This window comes from Pogona vitticeps, chromosome 2 (assembly GCF_051106095.1).
Source record: "Pogona vitticeps strain Pit_001003342236 chromosome 2, PviZW2.1, whole genome shotgun sequence".
Classification (NCBI taxonomy): Eukaryota; Metazoa; Chordata; class Lepidosauria; order Squamata; family Agamidae; genus Pogona; species Pogona vitticeps.
Window position 1 is genome coordinate 293356568 of NC_135784.1, and position 17498 is coordinate 293374065.

General features: G+C 40.3%; 1 protein-coding gene across 5 annotated transcripts in view; it reads right to left on the bottom strand.

Moving 5' to 3' along the window:
- Positions 1–17498, bottom strand: part of NIPBL (NIPBL cohesin loading factor) — a 232471-nt gene that overhangs the window by 123212 nt on the left and 91761 nt on the right. For all 5 annotated transcript variants that reach the window (XM_020795682.3, XM_020795685.3, XM_072992835.2 and 2 more), the window contains 3 exons: positions 9772–9902; positions 8420–8519; positions 3441–3592 (listed from right to left, as the gene is read on the bottom strand). In XM_020795682.3, coding sequence (XP_020651341.3) covers positions 3441–3592; positions 8420–8519; positions 9772–9902 — 383 coding nt within the window. The remainder of the gene's footprint in view (positions 1–3440; positions 3593–8419; positions 8520–9771; positions 9903–17498) is intronic.

The window sequence follows — 17498 nt, forward strand, 5'->3', positions numbered from 1 at the left end:
AGGAGGCCAATTCGAGAGTGGCAATCCCTTCCACACTGAAGACAAATCCAATCTGTCCCCTGTCCAGCTCCCTGGTTTTGCTTCCTTTGTGACTTCCTCTTTGCCTCAGTCTGCTAGGCAAGGGTCGCTTCAAATTGGGAGAGGACGCGATGTAGTGCCTGCCTCCAGGCTGAACGCTCAGATGTCAGGGTTTCCCACCTGTTGAGGTCTATTCCTAAGGCCTTCAGATCTCGCTTGCAGACGTCCTTGTATCGCAGCTGTGGTCTCCCTCTGGGGCGATTTCCCTGCACTAATTCTCCATACAGGAGATCCTTTGGAATCCGACCATCAGCCATTCTCACGATGTGCCCAAGCCAACGTAGACGTCGCTGTTTCAGTAATGTATTCATGCTGAAAATTCCAGCTCGTTCTAGGACTACCCTGTTTGGGACTTCGTCCTGCCAGGTGATACCAAAAATCTGTCGGAGGCAACACATATGGAACGTGTTCAGCTTCCTCTCCTGCCGTGCACAAAGGGTCCAGGACTCACTGCAGTACAGGAGTGTGCTTAGGACACAGGCTCTATAGACCTGGATCTTTGTATGTGTCGTCAGCTTCTTATTGAGCCATACTCTCTTTGTGAGTCTAGAGAACATGGTGGCTGCTTTGCCAATGCGTTTATCCAGCTCGACATCCAGAGAGAGGGTGTCAGAGATGGTTGAGCCAAGGTACACAAAGTCATGAACAACTTCCAATTCTTGTGTAGAGATGGTAATAGAAGGAGGTGAGTCCACGCCCTGGCCCATGACTTGTGTTTTCTTCAGGCTGATTGTTAGTCCAAAGTCTTGGCAGGCCTTGCTGAAACGATTCATGAGTTGTTGGAGGTCTTCAGCAGAGTGGGAAACGATAGCTGCATCATCTGCGAAGAGGAAGTCCCGCATGCATTTCAGTTGGACTTTGGTCTTCGCTCTCAATCTAGAGAGATTAAAGAGCTTTCCGTCTGATCTAGTCCAGAGATAGACACCCTCGGTTGCAGTTCCAAAGGCATGCTTCAGCATGACAGCAAAAAAGATCCCAAAAAGTGTTGGTGCGAGGACACAGCCCTGTTTCACTCCGCTTCGGATGTCAAAGGGGTCTGATGTTGAGCCGTCAAAAACTACAGTGCCTTTCATTCCCTCATGGAGAGATCTGATGATGTTAAGGAGACGAGGTGGACATCCAATCTTGGGAAGTATTTTAAAAAGGCCATCCCTGCTAACCAGATCAAATGCTTTTGTAAGGTCTATGAAGGCCACTAAGAGTGGCTGTTGTTGTTCCCTGCATTTCTCCTGCAGCTGTCGGAGGGAGAATACCCTCCGTAGATATACTATATCTTGATTTCAGCAAAGCTTTTGACAAGGTACCCCATGATATTTTGATTCTCAAACTTACTAGGTGTGGGTTGAACAGAACAACTATCAAGTGGACACACAGTTAGTTGCAGAACCATACTCAAAGAGTGCTTATTAGGGGCTTCTTCTCCAACTAGGAGGCAGTAGCAGGGGGGTAACTATAAGGATCAATTCTGGGCTCAGTGCTCTCCTTTGTTTTGATTAATGACTTGGATGAGGGGGTACAGGGAATGTATCACATTTGCAGATGACACTACAGTAGCTGGAATACCTAATGCCCTGGAAGACAGAAACGTAATTCAAAAAGGTCTTGATAGGATCAAGCACTGAGCTGAAAACAAGAGAATTCAATTTAACTGGGGTAAGTGCAAGGTTTTATACCACGATGGGATGGGGGACCAAACACATAGTTACAATATGGTTCAGTAATATGCACAAGAAGGATCCTGGAAGCATTAAAGATCACAAGCTAAATATGAGCCAACAATGTAATGTTTCTGTAAAAAAAGCCAGTGATATTTTGGGATGTATTAATAGAAGTCTAATCTCCAAATTCTCTAAAGTACAGTGGTGCCTCGCTTAACGGGTGCTCCATTTAGTGGTGAAATCGCTTAGCGATGACTTTTTGGAGCATTTTTGCACTTCGTTTAGCGATGGTCCCTATGGGCGATTTTCGCTTAGCAATGGTTGGGACCATGCTTCACATAGTGATTAAATTTTGGGTCCTGTTTCGCTTAACGATGATTTAAACAGCCTCAAGTTTGCTGTTTTTTAAATGTTTTTCTGTTATTTATAAAGTTAAAGTTTACTGTTTAAAATATTTGAAATCATAAAGTGCACTTAATAAACCCTTTGTTAACCAAATTTGACTTTGTTCTGACTCTTTTTTAATAGGTTTCAATGCATTTCAATTGGGGAACTGCGTTTCGCTTAGCGATGTTTCCTATGGCGATTTTCGCTTAAGGACAGCAATTTATTCCTATTGGAACAGATTATCCAGTTTTCAATTCATTTCAATGGGAAACTGCGTTTCGCTTAGCGATGAAATCGCTTAGCAGCTATTTTTTCAGAACAAATTAGCATTGCTAAGCGAGGCACCACTGTACTAGTTCCTATCTATTCAGCACTGATTAGGTCACATCTTGAGCACTGGGGCAATTTCTGGACACAATAGGAAAAAATTGAGAAATTTGGAAAACATGAATTGGGGACCTTTCTGAAAAATTCAGACTTTTCTCAAGAATGGTGGGGTGGGTTTTGCCAAAAAAGTAATGGAAGTACCACTTGTGGTTTATCTTTTGGGCAAAGACTTCAATGACAAGTTGGTTTGTTCCCTGGGAAAACAACTTCAGTTGTGTGTGAAAAGAAAAACTGCTCTTTGTGAACATTTATAAGTATATGCTGTTGTCTTTTCCTTTTTATAAATATCCCAATAAAATAATTTCTACACAAAGCTGTGAACATTACAGCTGCATATGCTGCACAACCTTGGGAGGCTTAGGATGTCTTCCAGTACCCTCTCAAACCCACAAAATACAACTGAAACTGCCCAATTGGCACCTCTTGTTTATGTTTGCTTGTCTGTTTCAATGGCTATTTCCAGCCACATCAGTATGTGTTGTGGGCCATTGTGGACTTACTGTGATTGCACATCTTTAGCCTTTTGAAGGGCTCTGGTGAACTCTGAAACTTGTACCCTATTATGGAGTGTACTGTTTGCCTGTTAATTTTGGGTTTTGTTTTGCTCTTATGAATCAATACAGATACACTATATAAAATGGAAAAAAGGAACAATAACTGCATCTTAGGATATATGTTTGCATTTTGTTTCACAATACATTAAGAAAACTTTGAAATACAAGATGCATTGGCCTATTTTATAAATGCAAGAACAATCTCTAAAATCACATATGAATATTCTCCTCTATTTTTGTCACTTAATTCACATAACTACTATGAGCAAGACATGAATTTCTACAAAAAGAATAGATATTTGCATTGAAGACTGTACCAAAATGCAACGAAGAGCAACACAACATATAATTCTACAGAAAAAGAGAAGATAGATACCTTGCTGTATCTGTGGGTGAGGGGTGTAACTTGGAGGGTGTGAATATGGCAAATATCCTGCAGGGCTTTGAGGAGCATACGGACTAGGCACAGGACTGTTTTGCGGTGCCATAAATCTATTACCAGAGCTTGTTTGTGGAGGCACGAACCTACTGTAAATAAAATTCAGGGAAGTACACATGAATACTGAGAATACATGAATGTTATGTTACCATAATTTTTCTCTTATTTTAACCATAATCGTTACATTATTTTGCACATAAATGAAACAATACTAAAAAGACAGTTAATGTACTGACTTGAATCCAAAAGTAGTCTTCTAGTAAGCAGAAATCCTCTTTTGTTTAAACAGTGGTTGTCTATAACCTAGCTGTAGAACAGAAGAGGTTTTCTGCCACTGCAAGATCGTTTCTAGATCTAATCAAATTTATTAAATAAACATATGGGGATTAATTCTGATTCCCCAATCCCCACCAAGATTCCAAATCCAAAATTCTCAAGATTCTTTTATGGTCCACTAGATTATGAGCATATTAAATAGAAGTCAGCATCTCCCGGAATACAAAACACATTCATTCATTCCAGGGAACTGATTGTTAATCTGCACATTGCTCTTTCCCTGGAAAGCTACTACCTGTCGAATCTCTAAGCATGTCACAGGACAGGCCCCTCCATCTGCTATGAATCCTTGCCTCTCTTGGCTAATCAAATCTGTCAAGGTGGGACTCAGTGCCATGGTTAAGAGAGATAATAAATGTTTCCTTACAAGCATGATCTATCCCTATCTGTCCAAAAAAGGTTTCAGAAAATACTTTTTTTTAAAGATATCTGCTCTTGACCCAGAAGTTCTGGCTAATTTTAGGCCAATCTCAACTTTGCCATTTTATAAAATAAAGTAAAAACTATATACCATGGACTGTATCATCCTGAATTATCACAACTCTGAGGATAACAGCTGAAGCATCGTATTTGAAAAGTATTGCTAATATTTGTACTGTTTTTTTCACCAGTAGTGCTTATACACCTTCCTCTCATGGTTGTCTGGAGCCAAACATATCCTACTTAATTTACTATACTTGTCCACTTTACATCCAAGAAGTTCTGGAATTAAGGGATCTTCTCAGTCTCTGGGCAAGATGTAAGTGTTAATTTGTAGGACACTTAGGGAAAACTCATTCATATCAATCAGAATTCATCGGTTTGGAGTACAGATTGCCTATTAATATTAGAAGTCTTTAAAAAAAGAAGTATGACTGCTGAACGTGGAAACATGTAGACACTATATACATTTCAGGATGGAGGGGGGATATTTAAATCTTAGTATCCCTCTTAGCCCAAAATTTATACAATGTTTTATTTTGGGAAGCTCACTCATTTAAACTGTGAAATTACTGGTTTTTTGTTTTGTGGCTGGGGATGGCTTTACTTGATGTTAGCAGAACTTAAGTTCTAAAACAGACCGAAAAGACTGGTTTTCTTTTTTAAAAAAACAGACCAAAAAAAAAGATTTCCTTTTTTAAAAAAGTGTTGTTTTAAAGAAAGTAATAGACTGACAGGCCTCTAGAAACTGAATATTTTGTCATATCTCTTCAGTAAACATTTTCTCAGGATTTCTGAAACCAAACAGTATCCTCACATGGAATTTCAAAGGGGAACTTAGCTCCACCTTTGGGACAATCTGAAGTTTTGACCCAGTCAATCAGGACACAATGAGCTGACTCTTAGCTAATTTTTAAACTTTTTCCTAAACAAAAAGGCTTATCAGAATCATGAATGCAAGTAAATTCTGTGTTTGGTTGTAAAAATAGAGACACAAAATGAATATTTAAAAAAATGAAAATACAACTATTCAAAATATTTTTTAAAAATATATTAAAAATAATAGAGAACGAATATTCAAAAGCTCACTCATTTAATCCGTGAAATTACTGTTTTTGCTTTGTGGCTAGGGACGGTCTTACTTGAAATCAGCCTATACTTGTCATAGTCTCCTGTGAAAGTCTCCATTCTACCTGTCTTGCCACTATACAATTGCTCCATATTTTAAAAAAAAAAAAACCCAAAATCTCGAAAAATGTTGTTTCATAATGTCACTTTGGATGTGGTGACTATATGAGTTAATGATTTCCAAAATGTCCTGTCACTAACAACTCTGCTGAGACCTCGCAAACCAACAACACCTCATGTTAGGTTGTTCTCTCTTCTTTTGCCTGCTCCCCAGCAATACTTTTTTTATAAACAGATCTGTATTCTCATTATATGTGCAAGGCAAGATAGCCTCAATTTACTCATTTTTGCTCTAATGAGAATTCAGACTTGACTTAATTGAGCACCGTTGTATTTGCCCTTTTGGTGGTCAGAGATATCTGTAACGTTACCCAATACCACATTTCAAATTAGTTGATTTCTTCTCCCTCCCCCTTCTTCACTGTCCATTTTTTACATGCTATGGATGATTCTGATCTTAGTTTCAAGTGACAATCCGTGCTGATTCCCAACTTTGCTTATTTATTTAAAAAAATGAGGGAACATCATTTGGAAAACATGCAGGCAACATGTTTGTAGAGCAAGAGTTTGGAAATTGGAAGATAGCGTTCCATGTAGACATGGCAACATTAGTTTACCTAAGAGGTTAAAAGGTGCATGTTTCGTTGTTGTATGTATTGCACACACTACACCTTTTGCTTCACCATTTCATTAAATCTAAAACAGCCCTTCAAAATATTTTGACACAGAGGGGACTGCAGCAACATCAGATCTGTTCTTGCTTTTGTCCTCTCCCAGCAACCATGATCATATGATCATCTTTTGGGATCCTCTATCACTGAATAGATATACATAAGCAAAGCTGCTATTGGAATTTGGGTGTGGTTTATGTATATGTGCTGGCTGGATCGTTCAGTGGTTTAGGTATCTAGCTGTAGAGCCAGAGGTTGAGAGTTCAATTCCCATTCTGCCTCCTGTAAGCTGAGCCAGTTTATGTGACTTTGGGCAAGCTGCACAGTTCCAAGGTACCCCCAGAAGAAGGGAATGGTAAACTACTTCTGAGTATTCTCTACCTGGAAAACCATGAAAAGGGTCACCATATGTCAGAATAGACTTGATGACACATGATGATGTATATTTAAACTTCCATTTTAATCAAGCTGAGGCCTTACCTAAAAGCCAGTTTAGATAAACATTTTTGCTTTAATTTAGTTACTGAACCAAAATATAAAAAAGTTAGTTGCAATCACATAAAACTGTTGGATAGCTCAGTAGTTTAGATATCTGATGATGATTATATAAACTTCAATTTTAAAAAGCCACGAGATTTCATTCTTTTAAAAAATCATCCAGTTTATGAATCTGGGATATTGTGTTTTTCTACCCACAATTCAAAATGCCAGGAAATTGCAGAGTTTTGTTACACAATATTGCGCCTGTGCTGCCAGCAGAAAAAAAGATGCAAAACTTTATACAGCAAGGGTCAACTTGAATGTTGATGACACCAATGGCAGCAATCAAAATCGTCTACAGGATACCTTTTTGTGCTCACTACCATTCACAAAGAGATACCAAGCAGGAGAAAATCCCAGAACCCTAATTCATTTTTTCATCAGTTAAACACTTCTCTCTCAAACACAAAGCAATTGTCAAGGCTGTTTTTCAATAGGTAGTGTACTCTAGATCAGTGGTCCCCAACCTTGGGCCTCCAGATGTTCTTGAACTTCAACTCCCAGAAATCCTGGGCAGCAGAGGTGGTGGTGAAGGCTTCTGGGAGTTGTAGTCCAAGAACATCTGGAGGCCCAAGGTTGGGGACCACTGTTCTAGATATCTAAATGCCTAAAATAAATAGTAGTCAGCCCAAGAGGGAATCCTGTAGACCAGTGGCTCCCAATCTTATGTAACCCAGGTGTTCTTGGATTGCAACTCACAGAAACCCTGACGAGCACAGCCAGTTGTGAAGGCTTCTGAGAACTGCAGTCCAAGAACACTTGGATCAGCAAAGGTTGAGAAGCATTGCTGTAGACCATCTTGACAGCTGATATGGGTTTCATCAACATCCAGGCTGCCCTTTGTTATATAAAGTTTTGCATCCTTTTACCTGTTGGCAACACAGGCACAACATTGTGCAGGAATATCGAGCCATTTCATGGCATTTTGAATTGTAGATACAGAAGCACAACATCCCACATTCATAAACCAGAGAATTGTTGGGTTGTTTGATTTTGTTTTTTAAGAATTGATTTAGCTATACTGAGTTCCCAGAATTGTATTATATAATTTAAACAAATCATTATCATCACCTGCAACAGCCTCTAATTACACCTCACTGTAAAAAATTTAATGCAATGAAAAGATTTGTCCTGTGTCGTTTTATTTGCACGGATTATGTAATATTAAAAATTGAGTAAGTAGCACCTTCTGCATTAATAATCATGTAATTTCCTTTTATCATCTATCAGTATTTGCAACATTCCTTCCTTCTTCCTAGGATGGTTTTACTGAATTTTCTTAACAGAGAATCTATTGCAATATTTCAGTTTGGTACATATCCAGAACATAACTCTGAAATGATGATTTAAAACTGATTTGAGGAAGTTTAGCATGACAACTCTTCACAAAGAAACTTGCTAGAAAGCATAATTTTAGCTCAATGTATTTTTAAACTCTAGAATTTGACACAGTGTATGGCCTATGGGCTATAAAACCTTAATTAACTTGAATTCTAGTTAACTAACCAGTATAGTCTATTGGCATCCTATTGATATGTTCTGCTAAATCTTCTGTGCAGTGGATTTATACTCCATCTGGTTATACATTTTACATGAGGCCAAAAGAATACTGTACTCCATGATTTAGAAAAACAGCACTCCTTAATCAAAATATAAAACATGTGCTACAAACTGACTATCAATATATATGATAAATTGAAACGACAGCAGACATACCAAGTCAGGTTTTCTTTCAAATTTCATTTTATAAGGTATATTTACCTAGAAGGACTATGAGAGATAGTGGTTTGCTGATAGTTGGAAGATGCAGGACTACCATGCATGGAGTTCTGTGGCAGTTTATACTGTGGCATTATCATTCCTAAAAATATAAAAGAAAGAGAAATATATATTTTGTTGCCTAGTTTATCAGCTTCAGGAGAAGACACAGCATAGCTATTATTCGAAGAAGCTGTCGCAAACACAGGAAGCTATTACAAGCATTTCATACATTTGTATGTGTGACCCAGAAGTTCACATTAAATTGGTAGTAATCCTAGTAAACACAAAATCCATTCTCAGAAACACACACTCCAGAAGGTTTTTTCCCCTATCATATTTTTCTGCAGCTGACAAGAAATAATGGGCTAATGCCACTGTTACGATGTTGCATACTGACCTACAGTCTCCCCTGCTACTCCTTTTGATATTTAAGGAAACTATAGTTCAATTCAAACATCACACCAAACTACTGTACTAAATAAAGCTTAACATCCTAGGCCTGCAGATACACTATAAATTGAAACTGCAGTCCACTGAAATTACCCAACTTATCAGCATTCCCATTTCTATAGTCCAATTTTAATTAGAACAATGGTCATGAATGCAGTTGGTCAACTTGAACCATCACATCAGACCTTTTGATTTGGTAGGATGGCATCAAACTAGAGCTATCTCCAGATTTACAAATGAATCTAACTTTTAAAAAAATATTCCTACTCTTTCCATTTTAGATCTTTTCTCTCAATTACAACTAAGAGACTTTTTCACACAAACATAGACTTTTACAATGTGCTCCCACATATTACTGTATATTTTCAGTGGCATTTCAGAGTAATTTTTTTTATCTTATAGCTGTTAATCAAATTTCAGTACTAATGAAAGCAGTAAGAGGAAATGATCAAAACAAGCAGCATTTCTCTTGTACTGAAAGATTCCAAATAACTAACACATTTTAACTCAAACAAGGCTGAGATTTCAGGGAATAAAAAGACTACTAGAGCACATCTAAAGAGGTGAGTTATATAGCAGTAGTTACTCTCTATCCACTCTAAGTGAATCACTGTGTCTGTACTCTACTATTAATTAATGTTTATTTGGAACAAAGGGTATACTAAGTTCATGGAGATGCACAAGGCATATTTGTAAGGGAAATCACCTTTTTTTACTTGATCTTATTGACTCCCCCCATGTCCTATGTGGAGGGACCAATATATATATATATTCTCATGTAATAAGGCAAAGTAAATACTAGAATATGAGATTACATCTACAACACATTTACACTGTCATGATAAAAATAACAGAGTAAAATACTATTTTGTTTTAAAATTATAATAATGAAAAATTCTCACCACTTTGTACCCCATATCTATTTTGCATGCTTTTCTCCCTGAAAACATTAGGATTCCTTGCCAGGACAGCCTGCAGCAAAACTGGTATATCTCCTTCAGGATCATCGCTGCCAAGATTATCTTTCAGTTCTCTAAAATTGGAGAGATAAGCATATAAGAACTTGTAGGATCGGTATCATAGCATGGAAGGCAAAAAGTAAACAGCTTTTTTTCTTCAGAGTACAATAGCTCTTGGCAGCAGCCTGCCCTCATCCACCTACCACATATGACTGTGGGTGCCACAACAGTTTCCTTCAGTTCCAATTTGACACTGGCAGAGAAAAGAGAAGTCTGATGGACTGAGGGAAAGATGGGTTCTGTGAGTTCACAAGAGAACCCCTCAAAGAACTAGTAACAAGTAAGCAACCATCTTTCTTCTTTGCCATTTCTGCTACTCACATAACATATGGAAGACCTCACTTACTGTAGCAGGGAACGTCATGCCAGTACAGTTCATCTGAATGATGCATCGGCTTTAGCCCAGAGACCTAGTTTGCCATCAGTGAAAATGGTGGAACAATATGATCATGCTCTGCACTACAGATATCAAGAAGTGGAATGCCTCTTTGATGGAATGGCGGAAGGTGGAAGATACCATTGTCCCAGGAAAGTGGCTGTGAATGTTCTGGAAATGCGAATCAAGGCAACTCATATGCCAAACAAATCACTGAATTTACTAATTTGGCAAAGTGCTGCCCTCCTGCACTACATAATAACAATAATGGGAAAATGGTGAATCTTTTCTGTTCTGTCAATGTAATAAACTGAGCCCCAACAAACATCCCATGCATGGAAAGAGGACTCTAAAGCACTGCTTGGATTAGAAAAAATGATGGGTAGAACTATCTTCCGGTTGTCAAGAAACTCTGAAACCAAATTTGGTAGAAAGGATGTATGTGGCCAAACTACAACTTCATCTACGTGACAAATAATGAATAATGGATTTGATGGAAAACACAAAACTTAATTGCTGTTTGTACATAAACTATCATTATTAAAAAGACAGTCTTGAATGTTAACAAAGAAAGATTTAAAGTGGCCAAAGGCTCAAAAGGCAGACGCATGAGCAAAGATAATACCACGGAAAGAGACCATGTGGGCATATTCATTAGTGCTGGTGGATACAAAATGTGAAACCTTGGAGGAATTTCTTTACAACAGAGTGAGTGAAAAAGGAAGAAGCAGATGCAGACATCAGCTGATAAGCCACTTAAGAAGCCAGATAAATTCAAACAGAGGAATGAGAAAGCCCTATTTCTTTCAAATGCAGAGGAAAGTACTTCAGGCACTGCTATCATTTAGTTTTGAAGGTTCTTACAACACTAACAAATCTTCTCCATCTATATTCACAAGAACACTTCATTAATTTTTTTAAGATTCTTTCACATGGCAAACATCTTGTTGATAAGCTAAGGGGGATCAATATGCCTTGTCATGAGTCTCAATCTGTACATATTTGTAACCCACCAGCACTCTATAACAGCAGACATTAACACAATGCTAGTTCAGAGAATCTGCCATGTCATTTTTTTATGCAACCTATGTTTGAGCTTATGGGTGGGTTTGAACATGTTTATGACATAAAGAAATGGGAGTGCCTGACCACATTATCTATCTCTTGAGAAACCTATACATGGGACAGAAAGCAACAGTTAGAACTGGATATGGAACAACTGATTGGTTCAAAATTCAGAAAAGAGTATGACAAGGATGTATATTGTCCCCTGACTTATTTAACTTATATGCAGAATACATCATGCGAAAGGCTGGATTGGAGGAATCTCAAACCAGAATTAAGATTGCCAGAAGAAATATCAACAACCTCCAATATGCAGATGATACCACTCTGATGGCAGAAAGTGAGGAGGAATTAAAGAACATCATAATGAGGGTGAAAGAGGAGAGTGCAAAAACGGTCGGAAGCTCAACATCAAAAAAACTAAGATCATGGCCACTGGTCCCATCACCTCCTGGGAAATAGACGGGAAAGATATGGAGGCAGTGACAGATTTTACTTTCTTGGGCTCCATGATCAATCACTGCAGATGGAGAGAGCACCCACAAGATTAAAAGATGCCTGCTTCTAGGGAGGAAAGCGATGAGAAACCTTGACAGCATCTTAAAAAGCACAGACATCACCTTGCCAACAAAAGTCTGAACAGTCAAAGCTATGGTTTTTCCTGTCGTGATGTATGGAAGTGAGAGCTGGACCATAAAGAAAGCTGACCACCGAAGAATTGATGCCTTTGAATTGTGGTGCTGGAGGAGGCTCTTGAGACTCCCCTGGACTGCAAAGAGAACAAACCTATCAAATCTAAAGGAAATCAAACCTGAGTGCTCACTGGAAGGACAGATCCTGAAGCTGAGGCTCCAATACTTTGACCATCTCATGAGAAGAGAAGACTCCTTGGAAAAGACCTTGATGTTAGGAAAGTGTAAAGGTAAGAGGAGAAGAGGACGACAGAGGATAAGATGGTTGGACAGTGTCATCGAAGCAACCAACATGAATGTGACACAACTCCGGGAGGCAGTGGAGGATGGGGGAGGCTGGCATACTCTGGTTCATGGAGTCACGAAGAGTCGGGCATGACTAAACAACTAAACAACAAACAACAAATGAGTAATTTGGTGAGAAAGGCCAGATTACTCATAAACCTGTTTGAGCTTGCTTAGGGGGTTAAAATGTAGATTGCAGAGAAAATGTTAAATGTAACAGAAATCCATAACAACAACAACAACAACAACAAAAACAATAACAACTTGCATCTGTCATATAAGACTAGTCAATGTTTTTATAATGTTGATTGACTCTGCCTGGTATTTTTGAATAATAATAGTGGTTACATGGATTCAGACTTACAGCTACCCTTTCCAGGGAGTGTGAAGCTTCCCATACCTGCACAGGCTGTCTCTTTTCCTAGGAAGCACAGTGGGGATTCAAACTTTGAACCCATAGTTCTTCAGTCAGATACTCAGAAACTACTGAGTTATCCAGCCAGCTAATGCACCTTATACACTATGAATAGTAAGAGTAGGATCTTGTAAGGATTGTGGTAGCAGCATAACCCAGGAAAGATGGAAAGAACGTACCGTATTTTTCGCTCCATAAGACGCACCTTTCCACAAGACGCACCAAATTTTTAGGAGAAGAAAACAGGAAAAAAATAATTTGTTTTCTTCTCCTAAAAATTGGTGAGCCTTATGGAGAGGTCCATCTTATGTAACACACCCTAGGACCCTTTGGAGGCTCACCCTGCCCCCCGGGGATCAGAGGGGGCGACATCGCCAGTTTCTGGGACTCTGCTGAAGCTTCCCAAGCCTCAAAAGAGTCTGAGAAGCTGGTGATACCCCCCTCTGGCACAGCGGGGGGGGGCAGGGTGAGTCTCTAAAGGGTCCTAGGGTGTGTTCCAGGACCCTTTAGAGACTCACCCTGCCCCCCTCAGGGGTCAGAGGGGGCAAAATCACCACCTTCTGGGACTCTTCAGAGGCTTCCCAAGCCTCAAGCCTCCCAAAAACTGGCGATTTTGCCAGTGCTGGCCCCATGCAGGGGTGGGAGGAGTGTGCCAAGGATCCTGGGAGGCTCCCTTGGACCCTTGCCACGCTCCCTCCCACCCCCCCATGGGGCCAGGGGGGGTAAAATCGCCAGCTTCTGGGAGTGTTTGGAGGCTCCCCAAGCTTCCAAACACTCCCAGAACCTGGCGATTTCGCCAGGGCTGGCCCGTGGGGGGTGGGTGGGGGGAGCCTGGCAAGGGTCCTGGGAGGCTCCCTTGGACCCTTGCCATGCTCCCTCCCACCCCCCCACGGGGCCAGGGGGGGTAAAATCGCCAGATTCTGGGAGTGTTTGGAGGCTCCCCAAGCTTCCAAACACTCACAGAACCTGACGATTTCGCCAGCGCTGGCCCCGTAGGGGGGTGGGGGGAGCCTGCCAAGGGTCCTGGGAGGCTCCCTTGGACCCTTGCCACGCTCCCTCCCACCCCCCCATGGGGCCAGGGGGGGTAAAATTGCCAGCTTCTGGGAGTGTTTGGAGGCTCCCCAAGCTTCCAAACACTCCCAGAACCTGGCGATTTCGCCAGCGCTGGCCCCATGGGGGGGTGGGAGGAGCGTTACAAGGGTCTGAGTGAGCTTTCAAGGACCCTTGCAACGCTCCCCCCACCTGGAAGCTGGCGATTTTGCCGGCGCTGGTCCCGTGGGGGGTGGGGGAGCCTTGCAAGGGTCCTGGAAGGCTCACCCGGACCCTTGTGACGCTCCCCCCCACGGGGCAAGCAGCAACGAAATTGTGCCTTTGTTCCATTAGACGCACGGACTTCCTGCCCCACATTTTGGGAGGGAAAAAGTGCATCTTATGGAGCAAAAAATACGGTATTTACTTTTGCCCAAAGTTTAATTTTAAAGTTAAAACCCATTCAAGACATCTATTGCTACTACACAACTAGTTCCTTCCACACAAAATGTGGAGGTTACTGATGATATGTAATTTAAGACAATTAAAAGTAATAAATTTTTCTCTCTGTCATTGCTTTCTCTATCTGGAGAATTGTGTGTCTGCAGAGCAGAAACTCCTGTTTGCATTTAGGCTTTACAAGCAAACAAGAACCCTGGAAAATCTGGCATTCTTTTGACTTATAAAGATATGCGCAAACTGGAGTTTCTCTTCTTCACATTTGTCATAATCCATATGATGGAAATAACGACCAAGAGTAGAGAAGTCACTTGTCTCTTAAGTGAGCTGGTAACATCTGCAGAAGTAACGACTGAATGGAGCTAACATATGTGACTATCTTCCAACACTAAGGGTGGTCCTTGCCCTTCTCCAATAGCTATTAAATTAAAATTCACCACCTCCAGCAATGTATAAGATGACCCCCCCTTTTTAATCCCAAATTAGAAAATCTGATCCCTGCTTTTCCCTTCCTTTTGCTAAACCAGGGATCAAAGGGCTTTGACCACCATTTTTCCTTGCCTTTTGCGAAGCCACGGGGCTTAGGAAAAAAGGAAGGGAAGTTTCCTTTCGGGTAAAGGCTGCACGATTGCAGCCCTTTGATCCTGAAGCCCTTTCATGGCTGCTTTATCCACCTTCTAAGCCCTGTGGAGCTTAGGAGGTGGGTAATGCAGCCATGAAAGGGCTTCAGGATCAAAGGGCTGTGATTGTGCAGCCCATTCACAGCTGCATTACCCACTTCCTAAGCCCCGCAGGGCTTAGAAAGTGGATAAAGCAGCCATGAAAGGGCTTCAGGATCAAAGGGCTGCACCATTTCTGTTGAATCAGCTGCATAACTTTGCCAAGGTGGGAAGTGTGTAGAAGATTCTTGCTTGACTACATGGACTGTGAGTAACTGGCCTTTTATTTTTCTCAGCAAATACAACTCAAACCGAACCAGCTGACTTAAAAGCAAAGAAGAAATAAACAAAGTGGCAGAGCAAAAAAAGAGAACAAAAAACAAACAAAAACCAAGAACCAAGCCAGTTAAATTTGGGCAATTAAGAGACAAATTAGCTGTTACTCAATCTCTCTTTGGAATCAAATGGAGAACTTTATTTTCTAAATGGTTTTTTATTGTATCCCTGAAACATGGACTGACTTTTAACTGCATCACACTCTAAAGAGAAACAGAAAGTTAAAAGACATGGACGGAAATCACTTTCTTATCCCCCTGTCCTCCCTCGATGGCATATATAATATACCAAAGGTTTAAGAAGATATGAGTTCTTAAAGAGTGTTTAACAGAGGCACTTGGGGAGAATTTTGGGTGTAGATATACAAAAAGGGGGAAACCCCCCCCCCAAGCAGCCTTGCTGTGATTTGCAAATGGTGGATTATAAATTAAAATTGCCTCTGGCCGAATTTGGATTTACAGTTGGATGTGTTAAGTGGGAGTTTGGGCCTGGACTGATTCATTTAACACGAAGACTGTCTGATTGATGGTTTTACTGTTCTATGGCTCTTGACTGAATTTGGAGTACATGAGGGGGGAAAAACAGATTTGGTGGACATGGTGTGAACTGGAGAGAAGACGGAAGCAGAGACGGGCCGACTGGATTTATCAAGGTATCTGAACTTGTTAAAAGCTGAATTGTTTTATTTGTCAGTGGAAAGTGTTATCTTCCAATAAATCTATACCCAAGAAACGGAAATTACAGACTTTAGTCTATGTTCAAGTCCATCAAAATTAACAATGCAAGATTATTTTAAGAACTATATACAGGAGTTCCAAGTGAAAAATATCAATCCACTTAAGGACCAGATTAAAGCCCAGACGCTAGAAATTAAGGCAGTAACTTCAGGATTTAAAGAGGACATGGAATGGAATATTCAGAAGGAAGACCATCAAAGCAGTGGGAGCAGCAGAAAAAGAGACTCTAGAATCAAGATTGAATAAAGAGAGGAAGGCCCAGGTGGGTGAGCTGTGGAATTATACTAATGAGAAGATTATTCAAAAAACGTGTATTTATTTGTTAGAAGAGAATTCAGAGAAGGAAGGGGTGAAAGCAGTGACAATGGAAGGGGTACAAAATCTTGGCTATAATTTAGACATACAGTATATGATTGGATTTGAATGTGGAATGATAGTTATAGATGAATTAAATCAGTAAATTTGAGAGAAAATGTTTTAAAGATGTTCTATAGATGGCACTTCAAAACTGGCAAAAAGATTGTTAGAGATTAGAAATTCAGGTTAAAATATTCTCAGCAATTTTGGACTCTTTTGTATAGGTGGATATATATACATATATAGAGAGAGAGAACATATGTGGTTACAGTGGGGTCTCGAACTTACGAACGACCCTACTTGCGAACAATTCAATTTACGAACCCACCCTATAGGGGAAATAAGGACTCAACATACGAACTTCCCTCGAGTTACGGACAGGAAAAAAGTGCCCCCTCCCTCCTCTAGTGGCAGAAGGCGGAATAGCAGCTTCCCATTAGTTTCTATGGACGGAAAAGAGCAGATACAGATTAAATGGTTTTCAATGCATTCCTATGGGAAATGCAGATTCGACCTACAAACTTTTCGACCTAAGAACCACCTTCCAATACGGATACAGTATGCTGGTTGGATAGTTCAATGAACTGGAGCACCAGAGGTCAGGAGTTACATTCTCCTTTGTGGATTGTATGAAAAAAGCCAGTGTGTAAGGTCTTGGGAAAGCTACACAGTCTCAGAGCACCCCCAAAAAAGAGGATAGTAAGCCACCTATTACTATATCTAGAAAACCCACAACTCAAAACCGATAACTCATAATTATTTACTATAAGATCTATTATATCACTTTTGCCTGTTATGCTCAACCCTAACATTTCTTGTGGTAGTGATCAGACAGATGTAGTTATAAAAGTAACAATGCTTTACAATTCTGTGTTACAGTTTTGACTCCTTAGTACCCTGCAGCAGTGGTCCCCAACCTTGGGCCTCCCGATGTTTTTGGACTACAACTTCCAGAAGCCTTCACCACCACCTCTGCTGGCCAGGATTTCTGGGATTTGAAGTCCAAGAACATCTGGAGGCCCAAGGTTGGGGACCACTGCCCTGCAGGACATAAAATACTTGATTAGTTACACTATATCAAAAAATTCAGCTACATATCTAAACGCTTATATATACTTTCTCTTCACTCACTACATAGCTTGTATCAACCATCTGTTCTTAACAATTCTTCTCAAGCCCCAGTCTATATCTTTTTCAGCC